This window comes from Melospiza melodia, chromosome 1 (assembly GCF_035770615.1).
Source record: "Melospiza melodia melodia isolate bMelMel2 chromosome 1, bMelMel2.pri, whole genome shotgun sequence".
NCBI classification, from domain to species: Eukaryota; Metazoa; Chordata; class Aves; order Passeriformes; family Passerellidae; genus Melospiza; species Melospiza melodia.
This window is the reverse complement of record NC_086194.1, coordinates 150,176,696-150,196,497: the sequence shown is the minus strand read 5'-3', so window position 1 is coordinate 150,196,497 and position 19,802 is coordinate 150,176,696. Positions and strand designations below refer to the sequence as shown.

At 41.1% G+C, this 19,802-nt stretch overlaps 2 protein-coding genes across 5 annotated transcripts in view; one reads left to right on the top strand and one right to left on the bottom strand.

Annotated features, from left to right (window-relative positions):
• Positions 1-2,863, top strand: part of SPAG1 (sperm associated antigen 1) — a 36,432-nt gene extending 33,569 nt beyond the window's left edge. For all 4 annotated transcript variants that reach the window (XM_063171727.1, XM_063171745.1, XM_063171753.1 and 1 more), the window contains 2 exons: positions 1,151-1,516; positions 1,682-2,863. In XM_063171727.1, the coding sequence (XP_063027797.1) occupies positions 1,151-1,516; positions 1,682-1,813 (498 nt within the window). In that variant the 3' untranslated portion in view covers positions 1,814-2,863. The remainder of the gene's footprint in view (positions 1-1,150; positions 1,517-1,681) is intronic.
• Positions 2,864-7,238: 4,375 nt separating this feature from the next.
• The window catches only part of RNF19A (ring finger protein 19A, RBR E3 ubiquitin protein ligase), a 57,291-nt gene continuing 44,727 nt past the window's right edge, over positions 7,239-19,802 (bottom strand). The window contains exons 6-11 of the mRNA XM_063171714.1: positions 19,089-19,251; positions 14,620-14,734; positions 12,438-12,599; positions 11,585-11,798; positions 9,806-9,949; positions 7,239-9,434 (exon numbers count right to left, since the gene is read on the bottom strand). Of these exons, the coding sequence (XP_063027784.1) occupies positions 8,759-9,434; positions 9,806-9,949; positions 11,585-11,798; positions 12,438-12,599; positions 14,620-14,734; positions 19,089-19,251 (1,474 nt within the window). The 3' untranslated portion in view covers positions 7,239-8,758. The remainder of the gene's footprint in view (positions 9,435-9,805; positions 9,950-11,584; positions 11,799-12,437; positions 12,600-14,619; positions 14,735-19,088; positions 19,252-19,802) is intronic.

The following is a 19,802-nucleotide window of genomic DNA, read 5'->3' as shown; positions in this document are numbered from 1 at the left end:
ATTAATATAGGGGGAAAAAATGTTCTTGAAATACTTCAGGTTGTCACGAGCTCATGGGATTTTATGTAACAGGCATAATCTGGTATAGTGTTAGTTAAGCTCTGAGTTGTGACAAACAACAGGACCTGGAAAGTGTTTAGAGGCAGTTTGGGAAGTGACCACATAATTCAGAGACCACCTAACTACATTGCTGGCACTGGTAATTTTTCTAGGGGTTGTGCAGGAAGCATTTATGTTTGCTGGCATCATTACAACTGCCCATGTGGAGAGGCTCCCCTCTTTCACCTGCTGTAGTACAAGGTAGTCTTTTTCCATGAAGACAGACTGCAAAGAGAAACAAAATTAGAAAAATAATTTATCATCATTATTCTTTGTTAATCAAGCTATAATTATATAAAAGACAGTCAAGGTTTCTCCCTTGATTCTAAGGATTGTTGAAAAATAGAACAAAATGTCTATAAGCCAAATGCAGTATTTTCTAAATATTACTAATCCCCTGTTCTATGCAATATATTATCTTCAGACTTTTCAAAATACTTGGCATTGACAGGCTCTGTTCAGTAAGTTTTAGTCAGGTTATAATAATTTCACAACTCTTGATGGCTTGAAGTAGATTTTAGCAAATGTAGTTGGCCTCATAGTTAATTTTTAGTTACCAATTCATGAAACTTAATGGAGGTTGCAGCCTCAGAAGTTAAGTGGATAGTGAGGCAGGTTATCCATGCTGAGCTTTCTCTTTCCAAAGCAAGACTGCAAACAGCAGCCTGGTGCAGCTGCCATGTGCCTGTAGTGCCCTGGAGGCACAGCAGAGGAATGGAGCATGGGTGCCTGCTGTCCCTGACTTCTGGAGCTTCACATTAATACTTGCGTGGAGTCCTCCTTTCTCCTGGTGCTCTCCAGGGATGTTTCCACAGTGCAGTGCCAAGCAGTGAAAAGGAGGAGTAAAAAATACACTTTGCACAGTGAGCCTTTAAAGGTGAATTAGAGAGCTCCTGTTCTGGGGGCAGCAGGACAAGGAAGAAGGTGGGTGCCTTTCTTTGATGAAGAGCAGAGTGCCAGCTTTAATCCAGCGATGGATAAATGCAGTTTATGAAGCTTGAGGTTATCTCTGTGTCCACATGGAGTGATCTGTTGCCACTTTGTTTTGCAGGTGACTGACCCTGATGAACGGGGAGAGGGGCCCTTGGCCTCGGCAGAAGGTGCTGGGGCTCAGCCCGTGGCCGCTGAGGAGGCCGTGCCCAGGAGATCCTCGGAGAAACTCCGCGCGTCAGAGCCGCCCAACGCCTACGACTTCGGTCAGATCATCAACGCACTGAATGCCAGCAGGGATAAAGCTGCTTGTGCAGATCTCCTGACAACTACTGATCCAAAAACACTGCCAGTGCTGCTAAGTAACAAACTTGAAGGAGAAATCCTTCTGCTTTTTATCCAGTCATTGGAACATTACGTAGCTGGAAAAGATCCTGGCCTTGCATATCAGCACCTGTTCTACTTGAGCAAAGCCAAAAGATTTAAGGTAAGAACCTACACTGATTGAATGGGTACTTAAATTGCACAGAAATCTAAAGGAAATTTTCATATCTTAAAAGGAAAAACACTGACTTATGTGTCTCTGTCAGATATTACGATTCTCACTTAACCTGTGCTGATTATAAAATAATTTGTTGTGGGTTTTTTTCAGGTGGTGCTGGCTCTTCTCAGCAAAAATGAAAAAGAAGAGGTACAGCATCTGTTTGACTTACTTACAGAAAGCCAGAGTGATCACTACTCACTGGAAGATCTTGAGAGCCTTAAAAAGGTTTATGAACTTTAAGAAGTTAAAGTTTATTGGCTGCATGCATATAGTTCATGTTAGAAGATGAATGAATGAACTCTGCAGACTTGCCTGGGTTCAAGTGGGTCTATACCTGGACTGCTGGAATTCTGTTTTGTTTTGACAGCATATGCACATTTAAAACTTGCTGCTCTTTTCTTCTGGTAGTTGTATACAGCTCTAGAATTTAATGCCCATCTGTGTTCAGTAACAGAGTTCATTTCCTTTGGCATACTGATTTTATTTAGACTCAGAAAAATATATTTTACCTTATATATGCAATGGGAAATACCTTGATGGTACAGTAGGTAAATACACTTTTAGTCATCACTTGTTACATCATTTTGTGAGTTCTGTGTTCTTGTGATAAAAGAAGTGTCTTCAAGATAAATGGGTCAGTTAGCAGTAACTTTGCTAAAATGAGTTTACAAGAAGTATTAACATTTTTCAGAAAACTTCTGTGGACCACCTATTTGTTCACTATTCCTGGTCTGTACAAAACAGATTTAAATATTTTGGCTCATAACATCTTAACAAAAAAGATGAATGAATTATTGATTAGCTTGTCATGGAAACAATTATTAAATGGATGGGTATGTTTTTAACAAGTGAGTAATTTTTACAGAGAACTCTTTTCCTGTGTGTTCAGGAGGATGGCTGGTTTTCTGACTTCTTTTGAGCAGTGACAGAAGAACAGGTAGCTGCACTGCACAATAGAAATATTTAACTCTGAATTTTGTATTCAGATTATTTAAAATACCAGCTATTTCTGTTTACAGATATATTTATAAAACTACAACAATTTTTTGGACCAGTATAATTTTTTTTAATTTCAGGCATTACTTATGTTTTATATTTGATTCTGACAAAGTTCCTTCAAAGGTGAAGCTTTTCAATTTTTCAGATACCCTGATGCCTTCTTTGCACAGATGATATAAATGTATATCAAACTCACTTAGCACTGCAGAAATATCATTAAGAATGTTGTTCTAATGAAATTTTTTCTCAGGTGTATACTAATTAATAAAGTTATTTTCTTGAGAAATACAATTATGGCTTCTTTTCTGGTTCAGTACACTTTAGGCTTACAATTCTCACATGTGGATTATGAGTTTCAGCTTGGGGTGCCAAGAATGAGGCTTGTACTTCCTAAAGCATCATCAGTGCAACTGATGCTTAGCACTTAACAGGTTTCACTTTATTTGTGTGTGATCTCCTCAGATTAAGGCAGACCCTAAACTTTGGCTGTTAGGATGTAAAACAGCAGCATTGCCTGCAGTCATTTTGGTGATGGTCCTGCCTCCTTCAGGTTTTATTGTGAGATTGGTACTTTTTTAGACAGCATTTGGGAGGGCCTAATGGACAGGCTGAACAATTTCTAAAGACACAGAACTTAGTAAAAACCTGAATCAAACTCATGTAAGGGACTGTGCTGCTGATTGGGCCTGAACAGCTCAAAACAAGGACACCAGTCTTCAAAACTGAAGGGGCACTGGAGGGCATTTTGGGGGCAGGGGCTGCAGAACGGAATTATCTTTAGGTGTGGATTTCACCGTTTGTTTGACAGGTAAGGGCTGCCTAAGTCATTCTCTTGCCTTAGTCTGGGAAACTGTGGGAGAAATCTCTGCAGCCCCCACCAGCTGCAGCTGAAGAGCAAAGGAGGGGTGACCTGTCACAATGTCCTTGGCCAGGTGTGGCCTCTGCACAGAGGCTGCTGCAGCATCCCAGGTGTGGCACTGGAGCAGCTGCAGGCCAAAAGCAGCTCCTTGCTCCTTGCTCACCTGCTGCAAAATGTGTTTTGTGTCCCATCTGTGTAATGATCAGTAGGAGAAGCCACAGAGCTGAATTACTGCTGGGCTGGGAGCTCCTCTTTTCCTGGACAGTCCCTATGTCCTGGTCTAATTTTCCCCTATTTTTGAACACTTCCATATTTTAAGTCTTGTTTCAGCTCTGTGCTTGTCCTTTATTTATGCTGTTTTTTGTTTCCTCTGCCCTCCATAATCTCTTCTGCAGCTCTGGCTGCTCTGCCAGGCAAAGGTAGGACTGCAGCTGCCACCTCAGCACTGCAGTGCGTGGCCTCAGTGTGGACACAGCACCTACAAACAACTGAGTGGGCAAAAGGGGGAGCAAGAGCACTCCAACTGTCTTACCTGGCTTTGTGGCAGGGAGACCCCCCCATCCCAGCATGGTGTTATGAGTTTGGCTTGTCACTCACCCCCTCAGTGTCAACTTCCACCTCTGTAAAAACAACCAAACCCAACAGCAGGACAAAAGCAGGTGACGGGAGCAGGGGCGTGAACGTGACCCTGAGTGGCAATAATGCAGCCAGTCACAAGCACAGAGGATGTGTGTCCCAGGCCTGCACACACCCAGCTGCTCCTGGACACAGATCTCTGGTTTTCACACAAGAGATGACAGCAAGATTCTTTCTGTAGCCACTGAAAATGCAGTCAGTGGCCAGGGAACAGCCCAGGAATGGGGTGGGTCACACTGTTGTTATTTTAATCCTTTCAAAGTATTTTTGATGTTTTTGAGAAGCCAGCTCCAGGCTGGCAGGTGCTGCCAGGGCTGAGTGTCAGCATGGCAGGGTTGGACCACAGGGCCACCACTTCCCACTCTCCCTGCCCAGAGGTGCAGGCGGTGGTGAGAGCTCAGTTACTGGCAAACCACACTCCTCACCCTTATGTGGGATGTATTTCCACTCATCAGGCCCTGCCCTGCTTTACATAATCCAGTTGCACAAATAAAGGGCTACTCCTGTGACTGCCAGGCCTTTCAGAAGACTTAGACTTGTTCATTACAATAAACAACATAACATCGTTTTGAACAGCAGGGTACAAAGCTTCTTCCGTGCTGTAATGAACATTTATGACCCATGTCAGTGTAACTCTGCTCAGTGCTTGTGAGCTGCAGCTCCCCAAGGGACAAAGGGTGGGCAGCTGGAGCAGGACTCAGCCCGGCTGGCTGGGGGGGAGGAATTATCACCAACCGAGTCCTCCTTCCTTCCCTGGGCCCTCCCTGAGGGCTGTAACACACTGCAGTGCAGATGAAGCCCACAGCTGTGGCAGTGCCATTTCCTTAGAACCCTGTGCCACTTCTGTGGCAGTGCCATTTCCTTGCAAGCCTGTGCCACTTCTGTGGCAGTGCCATTTCCTTGGAACCCTGTGCCACTTCTGTGGCAGTGCCATTTCCTTGCAAGCCTGTGCCACTTCTTGGCTGCTCCTTGCTAAATGCCACCCGCGTAAACACAGTCAGCAACTTGGGAGTGGTTTTCCTTGTAAGCAAGAGGGATTATAAGGGGATAAAGTGCACAGAATGCTGTGCTTGAGAATGCAGCCTGTGAGCAAAGGGAAGCTCAAGCCCACACAGCCCCAGCAGCACAGCTCTGGTGCCTGAACACAAGCACTCCAGTTGAGGCTGTTGGGAATTTTAATGTTCTTATAGTTGAGATGGAATGAACAATAAAGCCAGCTTTCGTAAAGCCAACTCACCAGGATCTGGTGCAAGGAGAGCTGTACCTGGCAGCTTGCTGGGTTTGCCCCCCGAATGCTTCCTGCTGTCCGTGTGCAGGCAGGTGCTGAGAGTCACCCCTCGAAGCCGCTCAGTTACCCGGCCTGGCACAGAGCCAGGTGCCACAGCAGGTTCCTCCCCAGAGCCATCTGCCAGCACCTGGGGCTGCGTTCAGCACAAAGTTCAGTGTCAGCCCTAAGGCTGTGCATCCATCTCCTTTTCCTCCAGACCAGCTTTGATTACCAAGTACCTCACAGCCACTTTTCTCTTTGTCATTTCAGGAAGTGATTCTAAATAAATCTCAACATCATTTCAAAGTTCAAAACGGCCACTATTTCACCTGAATTAGAATATTCATGGGTTTTAAGCTCATTAATTCTAGTGTTTTTCAACCTTCTGCTTGATTATCTTTAAAATGCATTATTATCCATCAGAGTGGTGGTATTACTAAGTAGGCAACTATTTAAAAATCAATCTGAAGGACTGGAAGTGATGTAAGTCAGTCAAAAAATCTTTATGCAACAGTAAAAACTAATTAGCTCATACATGCAAAACTTTGCGACACTGACTGAATGAAAGGATGGATGTACAAGCCTGGATGCTTCACTACAACAAAGACATGCAAACACCACGAGGAAAGCTTTTATGATGGCTTTTATCCAATGTTGTAACCATCTCAAATAGTCTCAGATACAGCAGGCATTAAAATACATTTCCTCAAGATCCACAGCCTGACATGAATTAGTCAAATCAGCCAGGAATCATGAAAAAAATTTCTGAATAAAACCCACTATGTGTGTGTACTGAAATAAATTACAGGAAGAATCAAGTTTACACCTGATGTTCCATGTGGGACATCCCTGTAATTTATTTCAGTGTAAAAAAAAGTTATTGAATTTTTACAGTAGATCTGTAAATAAGAGAAGCCTCTTCTACAGTAGTGTATTAATAAAGTGTGCATTTTACTTTTTTATAGACTCAAAATTCAGTGCTGAATTAAATTTACTGGTGCTGTTAAGACTGCCTCACGTATTAAATATTACCTCTGAATTAAAAAATATTACAAAATTAATCAGCAAAATGGTTTGCTGCTAAAAACTTATCTCCAGAAAAAAAACTTACCTGCATTTTAACATTACCTCTTCAAGTGATGTAAAAATTATCAGATTATTTCAGAGTGACTGAATATTATTTGATAAAATTTATTTACAAGAGTAAACCATATTTCCAATTACCTGCACAGCAAAACAGGTCCTGAGAAATTAAGAGGTAGGTTTAAACTTGCTGAAATAGCTTTTCCATCTGACAGAAGCATAACTTGCACATGGATTTGGGGTGAGGCAATCCAGCCTGGGCTTCTGCAATGCATCCTTCCATTGGTTTTAGTTTCTCACTTCCCTGGCCTCTCGTGATGCAGGTGAGAAAATGAGCCCAAGGAACAGGCAGTTCAGCTCAGCAAAACCACCAGGGGCTACCCAGAAACTCTGACCAATCTGTGGTGTTTCAGAAAGAACTCTGTGCAGGCCATGTGAACTGAGAAGAGCATCACTTTAGATGGAGAAAACAGAGTTTGAGTTCAGTCAGCCATCTGACTTGTGCCAAGACTGTGCAGTTTTATTTAAAGAGCTCCTGCCAGAACTGCATCCCTCTCCCAAAACCATTTACTGCTCTGCCTGCCAGAGAGGCAGATCAGAGTTCTTTTCATCTTAGAGAAGGCTGAAATCTTGTACAAAACACAACTGACTTTAGATCTTACACTTCCAAGAATCAGAACATTCAACTTCCAAAGCACGCCAAATCAAATAAAAAAATTTAAAAGCAGCAAGAGATAAGAGCAGTCAGGAAAAAAGGCTCCCTGGGAACACGCACATTTTCATAGGGCTGATCAGCACATTAAACAACTGGCCACTAGAAGTCAGTATTTAGACATTTATTTCAGATATGCAGTTTACACGCATATTATTGAGCAAAACTGAATTGCAAATATACAAATACTGTAACAAGCATTACCAAGTAACATAACTGGCACTAGTGTTATAAGCTATTACTGAAACTGGTGAGGATAAGTCATGGAAGAGGACTGTAGCTCATGGCATTCTGTTCATCCAATCAAACCTCCAGTAGCACCATAATGGCAATACATGAAACACAAGACAGAACATTGTTAACTGTTATTCTGAGAGTCACAACTTTTTTCATTTTAGTGAATTACTTAGCAAAAAATGTTAACAGTGCGGGCGCTTTGGCCAACTTCAGCTTGTGTTCAGCTGTACATCTCCCATTTGCAAAAAAAAAGAAAAAAGCCAGCATATTTGGAACCCATCTTTGCATTTGGGCAGTCATTGCACTGCACTTAAGATTCTGGGACTGAAGACAGGCATGTCTTGCAAAGAGATGTCAAGTCCACTAAAGCCTGAGTGAGTCTTTGGTAGGCCAATACCTCATTATTATATCTATGACAGTCATTTCATTCACTAGGATTTTCTTTTGTGATCCAAGGTGGCCAAAGAGGACATTCTGGAAAACATTACAGTAAAATCCTCAGGCGACCAGGCACTTCAAACCCAGTCTTTTCCAAAGGCACCAAGAATGGATGGGGCACCAATTTTCCCCCTAAGGAAAGGTGACTGCATCTGCTTTTCTACAATGCTTAGAAATCACTAGATTGTTATTTTACACTTTTTATACACTATATAGTAGCCTTACCTGCTGCATGATTGGTTGCATGAATAAATAGGTAACCCCACTGTTCTACACAGGTGATGCCTCCACTCCACCATATATTAAGTACCAATTTCTTATGTTTTGAAATTATGTAAAAGCCATAACCCTGCTCAAAGTGTACACACATACAAACACTTCTGACACAGGCTACATCCATCTGAAGATATGCAGTTCATTCGACATGCATTCTAAATACAGTGTGTCCAGTTATGAAACAAAATTGTCATTCTGAATATTCACTGTTGAAGTATGTTTGTATAGGTCTCTGCAGGTCTTTGCTTCCCTTAAATTTAAGAGTTCACACAAGAATGGTTTTAAGTCACTAATGCTCAGCTAACACCCTTTATCCCAAACCTCATATTTTCCAAGTGAACAGTGCAGGACATATTATTCATTTCAGCATATTAAGAATTTACCAATTTTTATCTAAATACACCAAGTATACGCTTTCAAGCAAAGTCGTGGCAAAAATACAAAACATGGACATATTTGTACTGCTGTAATGCACTTGGTTAAAGCCTTCAATGTCTCTTCATACAGGTTGAAGATCCATAGGAAGTATTTTGCCTTATCAGACAAGTATATAGAAAATGAAGTTGTATCAAAACCTTGCTTCTGCTGGTCACCTGAAACTTACAGAAGTCGCATGTGATTCAACCAGCTCTGACAGGGTTCTTTAGTGGCAAATAGATTTTTGCAGCACTTACAGATTTACATTTCAGTCTGAATATCAGTGCTTAACTCCACAGCCTGTTGTGAATGGTTGTTGTTTGTTTCTTTCAGTGGTTCACCAACACCTAAATCTACATCTGTCGAAGATCCGTTCTGAATGCTTTCCTCAGCAATGTAACTGAGCTGTGGAACATCAGTGCTTGGGGCAGCTGGGACAGGCACAGGGATTCCACTCGGCTGTGGAGAGTTTTCCAAGCGATCGTTTTCCACCTCTGGGAGAACACTGACTGTGGTAAAGCGAGTGTGATAGTCGCTGGAGCCATGGCTACAGGAAGTTTTCATACTTTCCATATCTGAGCAGCTGAACTCAGAGAAATGGCTGGAGTGCGAATCTGCTACAGACGGAATACTATCGCTCAGAGAGGGAGAGTCAAATTCACTGGAGTTTGTGCTTTGCTGCTCCAACAGCTGAGCATCCATGTCCTCTCTCGTCTCGTTAATCTTCATGCTACTCTTCTTTCTCAGCTTGCCTTTGCACTTCTTCCCCGCCGTGCTGTCCTTGGACCACTTGGCGGCGCCGGCCTTGCCCTCGGGCGGGCCGGAGCAGCCGCGCCCGGCAGCGCCGCCGTCCTCCACGCTGCTGCTCCCGCTGTGGTGCCGGAACTTGGCTGGCTTGGACTCGATATCCACCTGCACTTCCAGGCTGTTCCCTTCCCTGCAACAGGGGAGAACCCGTCAGTGTAAGAGGTCGTCGGAGGGTGGAACAAACTCTTGCTGCTTTCCTACATACATCCCTCTTTCTCACTTTCACTGTGTATCTTGTAAGGGGAAATGTTTAACCAAATAAACAGCCCAAAGGAAAACACAAAGTCTGAACCACCAAATGCTTCACTGAGCTACAGCAATGGCATTCCTCTTTGGAAATAACCCTGGCAAAATGCAGAAAGCAGTCACACCCAATTCCATTTGTAACGAAATCTACAGTTTCAAAGCATAACCTCGAATGCAGGACAGCTGAGGCATGCTTAAAATATCCTTTAATAAGCAAGGCTTATAAATATTCTATTTTCACCACATTTCCCTTACCTGTCCAAAGGGATGTAGGAGTTCAGAATGGATCCTGCCATTGCTTTGGTACTGGCATTGTCACTAACTGTTCCCAAGCTAACTGTGCCAGATTCTCCACTCAGACTGTATCGTTCTTTCTGCACATCTGCTTGCACTTCCAGTCTTTGAAAGAGAAAGACAAAGTTACACATACTACCACAACAGTTAAAGCACACTTTGTAGATGGCAGTGAGTAAATTAGTCAGTAATTATTAAACAGAGTTCTTGAGTCATTCCAGTACAGATAGGCTTATTTACCCTACTGACACATGTTCTCCATTCCCACTGTCAAAATTACTATTTTTTTATTAAAACCAAGCAAACAAAAACACCCCAAAGCAAAACCAGAGTAATTTCCTAAAGGTGTTAACCAAAAGTTCTGGATTCTTTTCCTCCTGAGATTTACAAGGACAGCTTCCAGGTTCAGCCACAGCTCTTTTGCAGATTGTACACTATACTCTAAAAATGGTGAAAACAATCAGAAGGGTACATAAATTCAAGACATGATAGTACCCATGTATCCCCTGCTACAAATTACTGCTAATCAAATAAAAGGCAGAGAACTGTGTTCTGTACTCTGCTTTACATTGTATTGCTATCAACTGCAACAGGAATAATAGAAACCTGAGCAATCTAAAGCTGGGCTCAGCAGATATGCCAGAAATCAAATTACAAGCTTTTTTCCAAATGTCTTATTTATCTGTGTACTGACATTGCAAGTGGGGTTTGGTTTTCTTTTGGGATTTTTTTTGTGGGTTTTTTTGTGTTTGTTGTTGTTTTGTTTTTTTGTTTTAACTTTCAGCTCTTTAAAGAAGAGAGTATGTATGTATATCTCACTTAGCAGTCACAGCCTGGTACACATGTCCCAGCAGAGGGGAGTTCTTGATACTATCACACTCTTTATTCTATATAGCTTGGAATGCCAAATTACTCAAAATGAGCAGTTTTGGCAGCTGATTTAAGGAGCAAATTTCATTCAGAACCCCACATGCTAACAATCCTTTCTACACACTCCCTTTTTCTTCAGGGTGCAGGAGAGCTAAGTCCCAGAAAGTCCAAATTCACAAAAGGCACTGAGCATGTGACAAGAAGCTGGCACCTTGGCAAGGCCAGGTGTTCATCTGCTTCCCCTCCTGCCTCAAGTCCATCTGGAGTCCGCACTCCACCCACGTGTTCTGAGGCACAGCTTGGTGCAGACCAAACAAGTCAGCAGTTCTGAATTTTGGGTGAGGTGCACCAGAGAAAACAACTGCGTGAGAGATGAGCTGTCCCCCTCTGATCCTGCCTACAGGCAGCTCTCCTGGGCAAGCAGGAGAACAAGATCTCAGGCCCCACTCAGCCTAAATAAAAGCAAAATCTTGAGGACTGTGGTCAGGCAGGATCTCTTGAAAAACAGTAAGTTTGTCAGGGATGAACTGTTTATCTCCCAGAGACACTTCTGTTTAATAGGAACTGATACTGAAAAGCAAAAACTGGGAAGCCAAGGAGGTGCACTGGCTGTGGCTGCAGGTGGAGCAGGGCTGCAGCAGGCCCCTCACCTGTTAGAGCAGCTCACCATGGCACTCTCCATGGCACACAAAAGCTGGGGAAGGGAGGAGGTGCACTGGCTGTGGCTGCAGGTGGAGCAGGGCTGGCAGCAGGTCCTTCACCTGTTAGAGCAGCTCACCATGGCACTCTCCATGGCACACAAAAGCTGGGGAAGGGAGGGGGTGCACTGGCTGTGGCTGCAGGTGGAGCAGGGCAGGGCAGGCCCCTCACCTGTTAAAGCAGCTGACCATGGCACTCCCTGAGAGGCTGCCCGTGATGCTGGCCCCAGCCAGGGCCATGGTGCTGGCTGTCTCGCTCAGGTTGTCGCGGATGGCGCCGATCCTGTCCATGTGGCTGCCGCTGGCGCTCAGGCTGCCCGTCAGGCCGCCCACGCTGCCCTCGCCGATGCTGGGGTTGTGCCGCGCCTCCGCCACCGACGTCGTATCTGCAGAAACACACAAGGCCCCTCAGCTAGGGAAGCAGCACTTTGCTGTTTCTGGAATGTGACTGTGAAAGCTGTTTCTGAAATTATGCTGAGAAGAAGGATTTATAAAACACATGGTCACAAAAAAAAGAACTTTGTAAAAAAAAATCCCAAAAAACCAGAAATAATTTTAAAAGACACCTTTCTTGGTGCTGTTATAATGGCTATGCCTGACATCAGCAAAAAATTAACCATGGATAGGACATGGATAAAAGGAATGCAGAGAGACCCATCACACAGCATAGTGCCATGTAATAAAAAAATTGAAGCATCAAACCAGTCTTTAGTTGGCCCTATCAAAAAATAAAAAATCTAACCAGCTTCCACAAACCAGGATTCTGAAAGAGCAACATTAATGGTATGTTAAAACTCTTACCTATGGAGAAGACTTAAGTTTGGCTTTGATTAAAATGGGCAATAACTTTGTAATTACAGCCCAGCACAAAATGACACAGAGAAGCAATTATCATCTGAGAGGTGCAATTTCAGCAATGAGCAGAAGCAGCCCCAAATGCAAGTAGCTGCTCTAGTATCCAAGATAGAAAATACAAGTCACAAAGCCCACATATTTACAGAAAACACAACACTGCATTTTCTTACCTACAGCTGCATTTGTTCCACCAACGTTTATATCATTTTCATCATCAAATTCTATCCTGACACCTTTTCCATTGCCAGCTGACACACCACAGCCTCCACTTCGGCAGAGGGAAATTGGAACAACTCCATACACATAAGCCAGCATAATAGGAACACCAATACCTACAGAGGGAAGTAGAGTTTTTCATTAAATTGACTTTTATTTTAGCGCCTTTCATAAAGGCAACTTCATTTTCCAAGATAACTTAATATTTGATTAATAATACACTTGAAAGAGATCAAGAGGGAGCAAAATTAAGAAATACTAGTAAATCACAAAGGTGAAAAGACAGGAAAGTATTTTCAGCAGGCAGAATGTCCTCTGCCAGCACTGGTAGGAAGAGAAACTTAATGATTGACGAATTAATACTTTCCATATGTCCGTAACATAATTTGCAAACAAAATTAAAGTCCTCTAAAGATTCACAAAGGCTCCACTGGGGACTCTGATATTCCACCTGAGAGGTAGAAAAAGCAGACATCTATTTCAAATGTTGCTCAACTGAAAATATTAGCACCTCCACTACTTTAATAAGGGGCTTCAATTTACATCCACGAAAGGGAGACACAGCTTTGCTATCAATTTAATAGATTTAACATTATTATTACTCTAGGATTTTTCAATATAAGTTTTCCTTTAAAAGTAAACAATTCAATGGAGTACAGTGGCAGGAATTAAGGGGAATCAGCTGAAGGAACTGTAGACTAAAGCACAGACAGATACAGATATACACACATCCACTCCACCACTTTGAGTGGAAGATGAAAGTTAGTCCTTTGGCATATGAATTAAATCATTCAATGGCTTTGCTGATGGAAGCATACAGAAGATATAAAAACCAGCAGATTGAAAAATGTCAAGTTGGCACATTCTGAAAATGTCAGGAGAGAAGCAGACCTAATAGAAAGGCTACTCAAGTCCAATCTAAATTAAGGATTCCAAAGTCTCCTTCAGTAGAAATTGTTCACATTCAAGGAGGCATTCCATATTCTTATGGTCATTCTTTTGAAAACCACACAATGGCCTGAGACTGGAGGCCATTTGTTAATGGCAATGGGGCAAGAGCAAAACTCCACAAAATAAAACCCAAGTGCTCTCCCTGAAAAGCCACATTTCATCTCTGTTCAGGAATAAGAAACAGCTTGAGAGAAATGAAGTAAGGCAGACCTATAAATACAACTATGAGACTCTGTGTCTCACCACCTGTTTAACAGGGATCTGACACCACAGCCACATGAGAACAATGCAATGCAGACTGACAGCAGTTTCATGGCTGGCATATCATCATTTGCACAGTGGCCCACCATTGATAACAAACAGTTTAAAGCTTCATGACCAAACTGAATCATCACTGGCTAAAAGTGGCCTCATCTTCTGGACGTTACTGATTACTCTCTGAGCACTGCTTCTGACACAAGGGGGAACACTGCAGACAAAATGTGTGTACAGGACGCTGATCCAACTTAAAACTAAATGGTGTGTCTGAGTGTGAGTTAGCTATCCACAGCAGCTTGCTGAGCAACTGTGAAGATGTCTGTGCTGCAATAAAGAAGGAGACAGTGCCAGGCAAGTCCCCTCCTTTCAAAAACAATCTGGGTTTACAGTGATCTTGAAATTACCTGGGAAGATGAGACAACTATTTTGTAAGGAACAGCAAGATTCTCCTTAAATGCTATACTCAACAATCACCATGATAAAAAGTGTGATGTAATTTGAACTTACTCCCAGAGCAAAATAAGTGGTTTAGCAACTACTGCAATGTTAAGTGTAAGAGACTATTTTTGTTCTGCATGGAGAAAATTTTGATATGAAGTTATTAAAATATGAATAGACTCTGTGGCAACAGTTTTTTTTTCTTGGTCATTTAAAAAACCTTTAAATATTTCAGTCTTAAAAGCCAGAAGTGACAATGTGGAAATTTCAAGATAAAAATTAGTTTTAATTCTTCAGGAAATGCTACATTAAAATCAAGTACTGTATTCTTGACTCTGCCCCAATAAATGTATAACCTCGGAATCCTCCTTGTCTTGGTTCCGTCACCTATAAAAGGAAACTGCAGCACTTAGTTGTGTTATTCATGAGTGTTTATAGAGCTCTGGTTGCAAGGTGCTACCAAGACACAAAATAGTAGTATTTGCTTACCTACAGTTACCGCAGCTACAACTGGAGAAACAATTACAGATAAGGTTACACCACCTGCTATAGCCAAGTTTCGCTTGTGCTTTGAAATGTCTTTGCCTTCGTATCGATTGTGAATCTTGAAAGAAGAAAAGAAAGGGGGTTTAGAGCATTATCAACATCAATAGTACATTGCTGCAAGGATGGAAGAAGTGCAATCATCACTTCTACGCAACGACTTATTTCTTATCTCAAAGAAAATAAAATTTATACATATCTTAATTTTAGGCAATCTCTTCCAAGTCCTCCCATCCAGCAATTAAGCATTTATTCTCAGCCATTGAAGAGCTAAGTAATTGAAGAGCTTTGTTTAATCATTACTCCAGCTTACATGGCTGGGAACAGCAGACAAAATTCAGGATAAAGGAATTGCCACATATGATCAAATTGACACATCTTATTCCAGTTGTCTTTTCCCTGAACAGTATGGAGTTGAAATTTCACAGATTACTAGATCTATAGAAACAGGCTGACATAACAGAGTCACAAGAGAGCCTTCACCAAACACAGCCTGGAGGGAGGGGAAAGCAAGAACTCCACCTCTCCAGCACCCCCTCATGACAAGCTGTTGAGACAAGAAATGTTTCTGCAAACCTGAATCTTAGTTGTGCTTCTGTTTACTGAGGAACCTGCTGCCCAAACCTCTTACTGGTTATTCAAGTGTGCAATAACTCTGCAATGTGACTGCCTTAAACTCACCTGCCACAAGCCCCACAAGAACCTGAGAGGCCTTTAAAGATCACTGTTCTACAGAGGCTTCCCACATTTGTGTGTTTCATTTACTCTCCCTGGGAACATGGTTTCTCAGAGGTATGCACTACATCTAAGATATAATTACAAAGGAACAACAGGTACCTTAATGGCTGTCACAAAGCCAAGTTAATCCTCACCCCATCTAAGGAAGAACACAAAAGATGAGTACACAAGAAGACAATGACAAAAAATGAGTGCCATGCTTTCTAAATAGCATGTTGTTGAATGCTGTGCTTTCTAAAATATAATTTCAATTAGAGATTTGCTAGGGCTGTTCTCATTTTGGAATAAACAAAGTCTTTGTTCAGGCAAGGAAAGGGCAGAGAAGGCACTGTGCTTTGTGCAATGAGAATGCATTTACTTGCTCTGAGGTACAATGCAGAGTGAGGGAGCACTTGAATATTGAACATGCCTACGGATTAAAAAGGAAAAACTGAACATGAACACTCACAGTGTATGTAAGAATTATAAACCCATAAAGATTAGGTTTCTGAGCAGTTAGCAGGATCACCTAAGGTGCTGAATTTTACTGTTACAGACAATTTAAACTCCTGAAACAAAAGGCATAATACAACAAACAGACATCCATAAAGGTTACTGGATTCCTTAAACACAAAGCAAAAAAAAAAAAAGGAATGGAAGGAAGAGGTTACAGAGTAGAAATTGATTTAAAACATCAAGATAGAAGGTCACACTGGTAGAAACTACTATGAAGTAAGAAACTTCTGGATATTGACTAAATAATAAAGTATAATCAAACAAAAACACTAAGCCCGAAGAGAGATTTCAATAAACACAGAAACCTATCAGGTTCCAAGACTTGTATCTATAAAACCAGAACACTAGCACTTCCTCAAGGAAACTCTATCAAAGCACAAGCACAAACTCTTCCAATGCAAAGGACACACAGAATGTGAAAAAGAACAATGAAGCTTCCTTTACCAAAGCAGCAGCAGCATTAAGGAAACAGAAAGTAGGTCAAATTACTATGAATGGGTATAGAAGAACAGCATGAGGGTGTTAGAAAGGTTAACCTAGGGGACACAAAAAGCAAGAGATATCAAAGTCAAGAAGAAATTATTCTATGAGTACAGTGCTAGTAAGAGGAAGACCAAATTGGATCAATTTGCTGTTTAAAAAAAATAAAGACAGCCAGCAGATCAAACTGGAGACCTGTTCCTATTTTCTTTTCCCTTCAGTTGTCATTGAAGATCAACTGTGAGCCAGACAACTGGTAACAAAGAAATAAGATCTGTACAAATACAGCAGATTGGAGTGTACTTACATGAGTTGATCTGAGAAATATCTCAGCAGGCCAAATTTCAGAGTCATTAATAGTAATTTTTGAAAATTATTATTAGTAGATGTCTGAAAAAAAAATCCAGGAAAACTGGAAATGGTTAAATGGCAATGATAATCTTAAAAAGGGTACAAACCAAGAAGTTGAGAAAGTAAAAGACCACTGAATGAACTTTCATTTCCTGAAAATTGGGACCTTGTAAACATCAAAGCAAAGGTAGGAAACAAAAAGGTCATACTGAGGTTTTTGTTTTCAAGTAGAAATCATGCCAATTTAATTTTCTCCTGTGGCAAGATAAGTCAGCCTTGAGGATGGGGAGAAACAGATGTCACACACTGACTAATTAAATTCTTACATTCTTGCACGACACTCAAGCAGTTATAATAGTCCAGATAGAAAAAAAAAAGATGAGAGAAATCTACTAAGCTTCATGTGAAACTACAGAAAACATGTGAATAGTCATTTTTTGTAACTACCCAAATTTAGACTCTTCACTCCATACTTCTGAGAGATGTGCCTTGGATCCAAGAGTACTGAACATTTTCATTAATGTTGAAGATGGAAGGAGAACGTGTGTGGTGAAATTCAGGCCAGTACAATCTGGCATAGTTGCAAGAATTCACTCCAGCTGTGAGAAGCTGAAAAAATGGCCTGAAATGACCAGATGCAGCTGAATGGCAATGAGTTCAAGACTACCTGTAGGAAGAAGCCAATTGCCTGCATTATCAGTATGTGGGAAAGGGTTTGTGTTTTAGAGCACACAAAATGAAGACAGCACATTGTTGAAGAAGAGGTAAGTGGTAGTTACTGGCACAGAATCAGCCTTTCATTTAACTCAGCAGTAGTAATGCTGCAGCTTCACTGCTGTATTCAAACTGGACAAAAAGGTGGCATGAACAACTACGAGGAAATCCAGAAGAGGAGAATCAGATACCTAAACCAGTGTTTTCTTGACAGCTTGTCAAGAAAAGCTGGAAGTGCTAGGTTTGTTAAGAATGGACCTGAAGTATCATTAAATATGTAACAGCATATTGCAAAACAAAAGGATTCTTGCATCAGCTGAAGAACAGAGCAGTAGGAATCTAATGCAAATTCTCTTCCTATATCTATGTTAAAAACACTAAGTTTTTCTAAGAAAACCAAGCTTGAAGGGCCTGTGGGATCTCCACTGTCAGATGTTTCGAAGTGCAAATATTTGACAGGGTCACAGAGAAATGACCACTAGGCACTGGGGTACCACAGAAATTCTCACCAGGCTGCCCTCACAGACTAATCCTTTGAGACTTTAGTACATGAAAGGTGCTCTGTGATGGGGTCCTATTCAAAAATATAATGAGAAAAGCTAATAGTGCAATTTGGAACAGGTAACTGCTGCCTCCTTCCTCTCCTCACTTACAAGGTTCCAGTGACTGTATGGGACTAAGCTGTAACAGAATAAAAAGGTCAAAACCCAACTGGAGCAGAAAGTAGGGTACTTGTTAGAAAGAAAAAGATTAAACAAATACAGTGGAAAAGCTGTAGCCCTGAACATTCTGTCCAGCAATCACACTCCCCCTTCCCTCACCAACAAATGCAGAATTATGAGTCTGTGCCAGTCACTGCGAGAATCCATGCTGATAAAAGCAGAAAAACAAATCTTCCAAGCCATTATTTCAAAAAGCCTACTTCCAAAAGATCTAGATAACTTATTACTATATGTTAAATTACATATAAGAATTTGTTGATTACTTTATAGTAAAAGGTATTCTATTTTTTAAGAGGAAATATATCAACTGCCCTCTGTTTAACATGATAATTTTTGGCTCCTTCCTGGAAGAAGTAAAACGAAGGCAAGCCAGCTAGCACTGAAGACTGTTCCACATTGGTGGACTGGCCCAAGGCAATTAACAAGCTGCTGAGTATAAATGCTTAAATATGGGTATAAAAAAACCTGAACAAGTATAATTTTATACTAAAATTCTGGTAATTAGCTGCTTTTCAGAAAAAAAATATCCTTTTTGTCTTCCTTGTGCTCTAAAAATTATTTCATTTTAAGGGACAGAAGGGAAGCTACAGATTAAAACCAGAGCAATTCTGAAAAAGCATGCTGGAACTTTCATGGCAGGATGTAGAAATTGCAAATTGTTCAGTGTTTTGCTCTGCAAGTTTTAAGAGAACCTAAGATTCTTAAAAAACACTGCTTTTTGTTCCTCTACAACTGACACAAATATCCTTAAACAAAGCAGGGGTTGGCTGCTTTGGTATTTTGGATATTGTTTGGGTTTTTGTTTTGTCTTTTTCTTTTAGAGGCCAGTTTAAGACACCCAACTAACACAGTATCACCCAAGCCATACAGCAGAAGGTAAAACCTGAAGCATGCTGGGACTGAAGCACTTTTTACCTTACGTCCCACATAGACAGGAATTCCAATAATCATAGCAGGAATAGCAATGCCAGCTATTAGGGCAATTCCTACAGGAGCTCCAACAAGTGTCCCTAGTTGCCACAGGATTTTCTTCTTACGGCTCCATGGTTTCTTTCCCCAAAATGTGCAACCTGATGGGCTAATAGAGAGAAATAAGAATGCTGTAAAGAAGCAATAAGTAAATCAAGGTAGCTATACACTACTGAACATTTCTCTAGTTACAAAATTTTTGTCCCTAGGTTCAAGTTACAGATGTAATGCATCATCAGTTATTTAATCAGATTTTTTTTTTGCCTTAAGAACATATTTTGCAATGTAACAAGAAGCATATTGCTACACACCAATCTATGGCTCACAGTAACCTGTATAATCAGAACTTTTGTTTTGCCTAATACAAGGACAATATAAATGTATTAGGACATCAGTAAAAGGAGGGTGTGTTAATCCAAAATACTTGATTTGTACTAAGAACACGTTGCATGCATAAAATTTACAAAATATTTTAAAATAAAAATAATAAAACACTAATTTAAATACATATATTGAAAACTGACTTAATTCTCTAATATGAATACTTCAACAGTAATTCTCTACTCCAAGAAAAAGAAAGCCAGAATTACAGCACTTGGGAATCTCCTTCTAAATACTTAAGAAAACAAATCACCAACCACACAGAATTTTTTTTTCTTA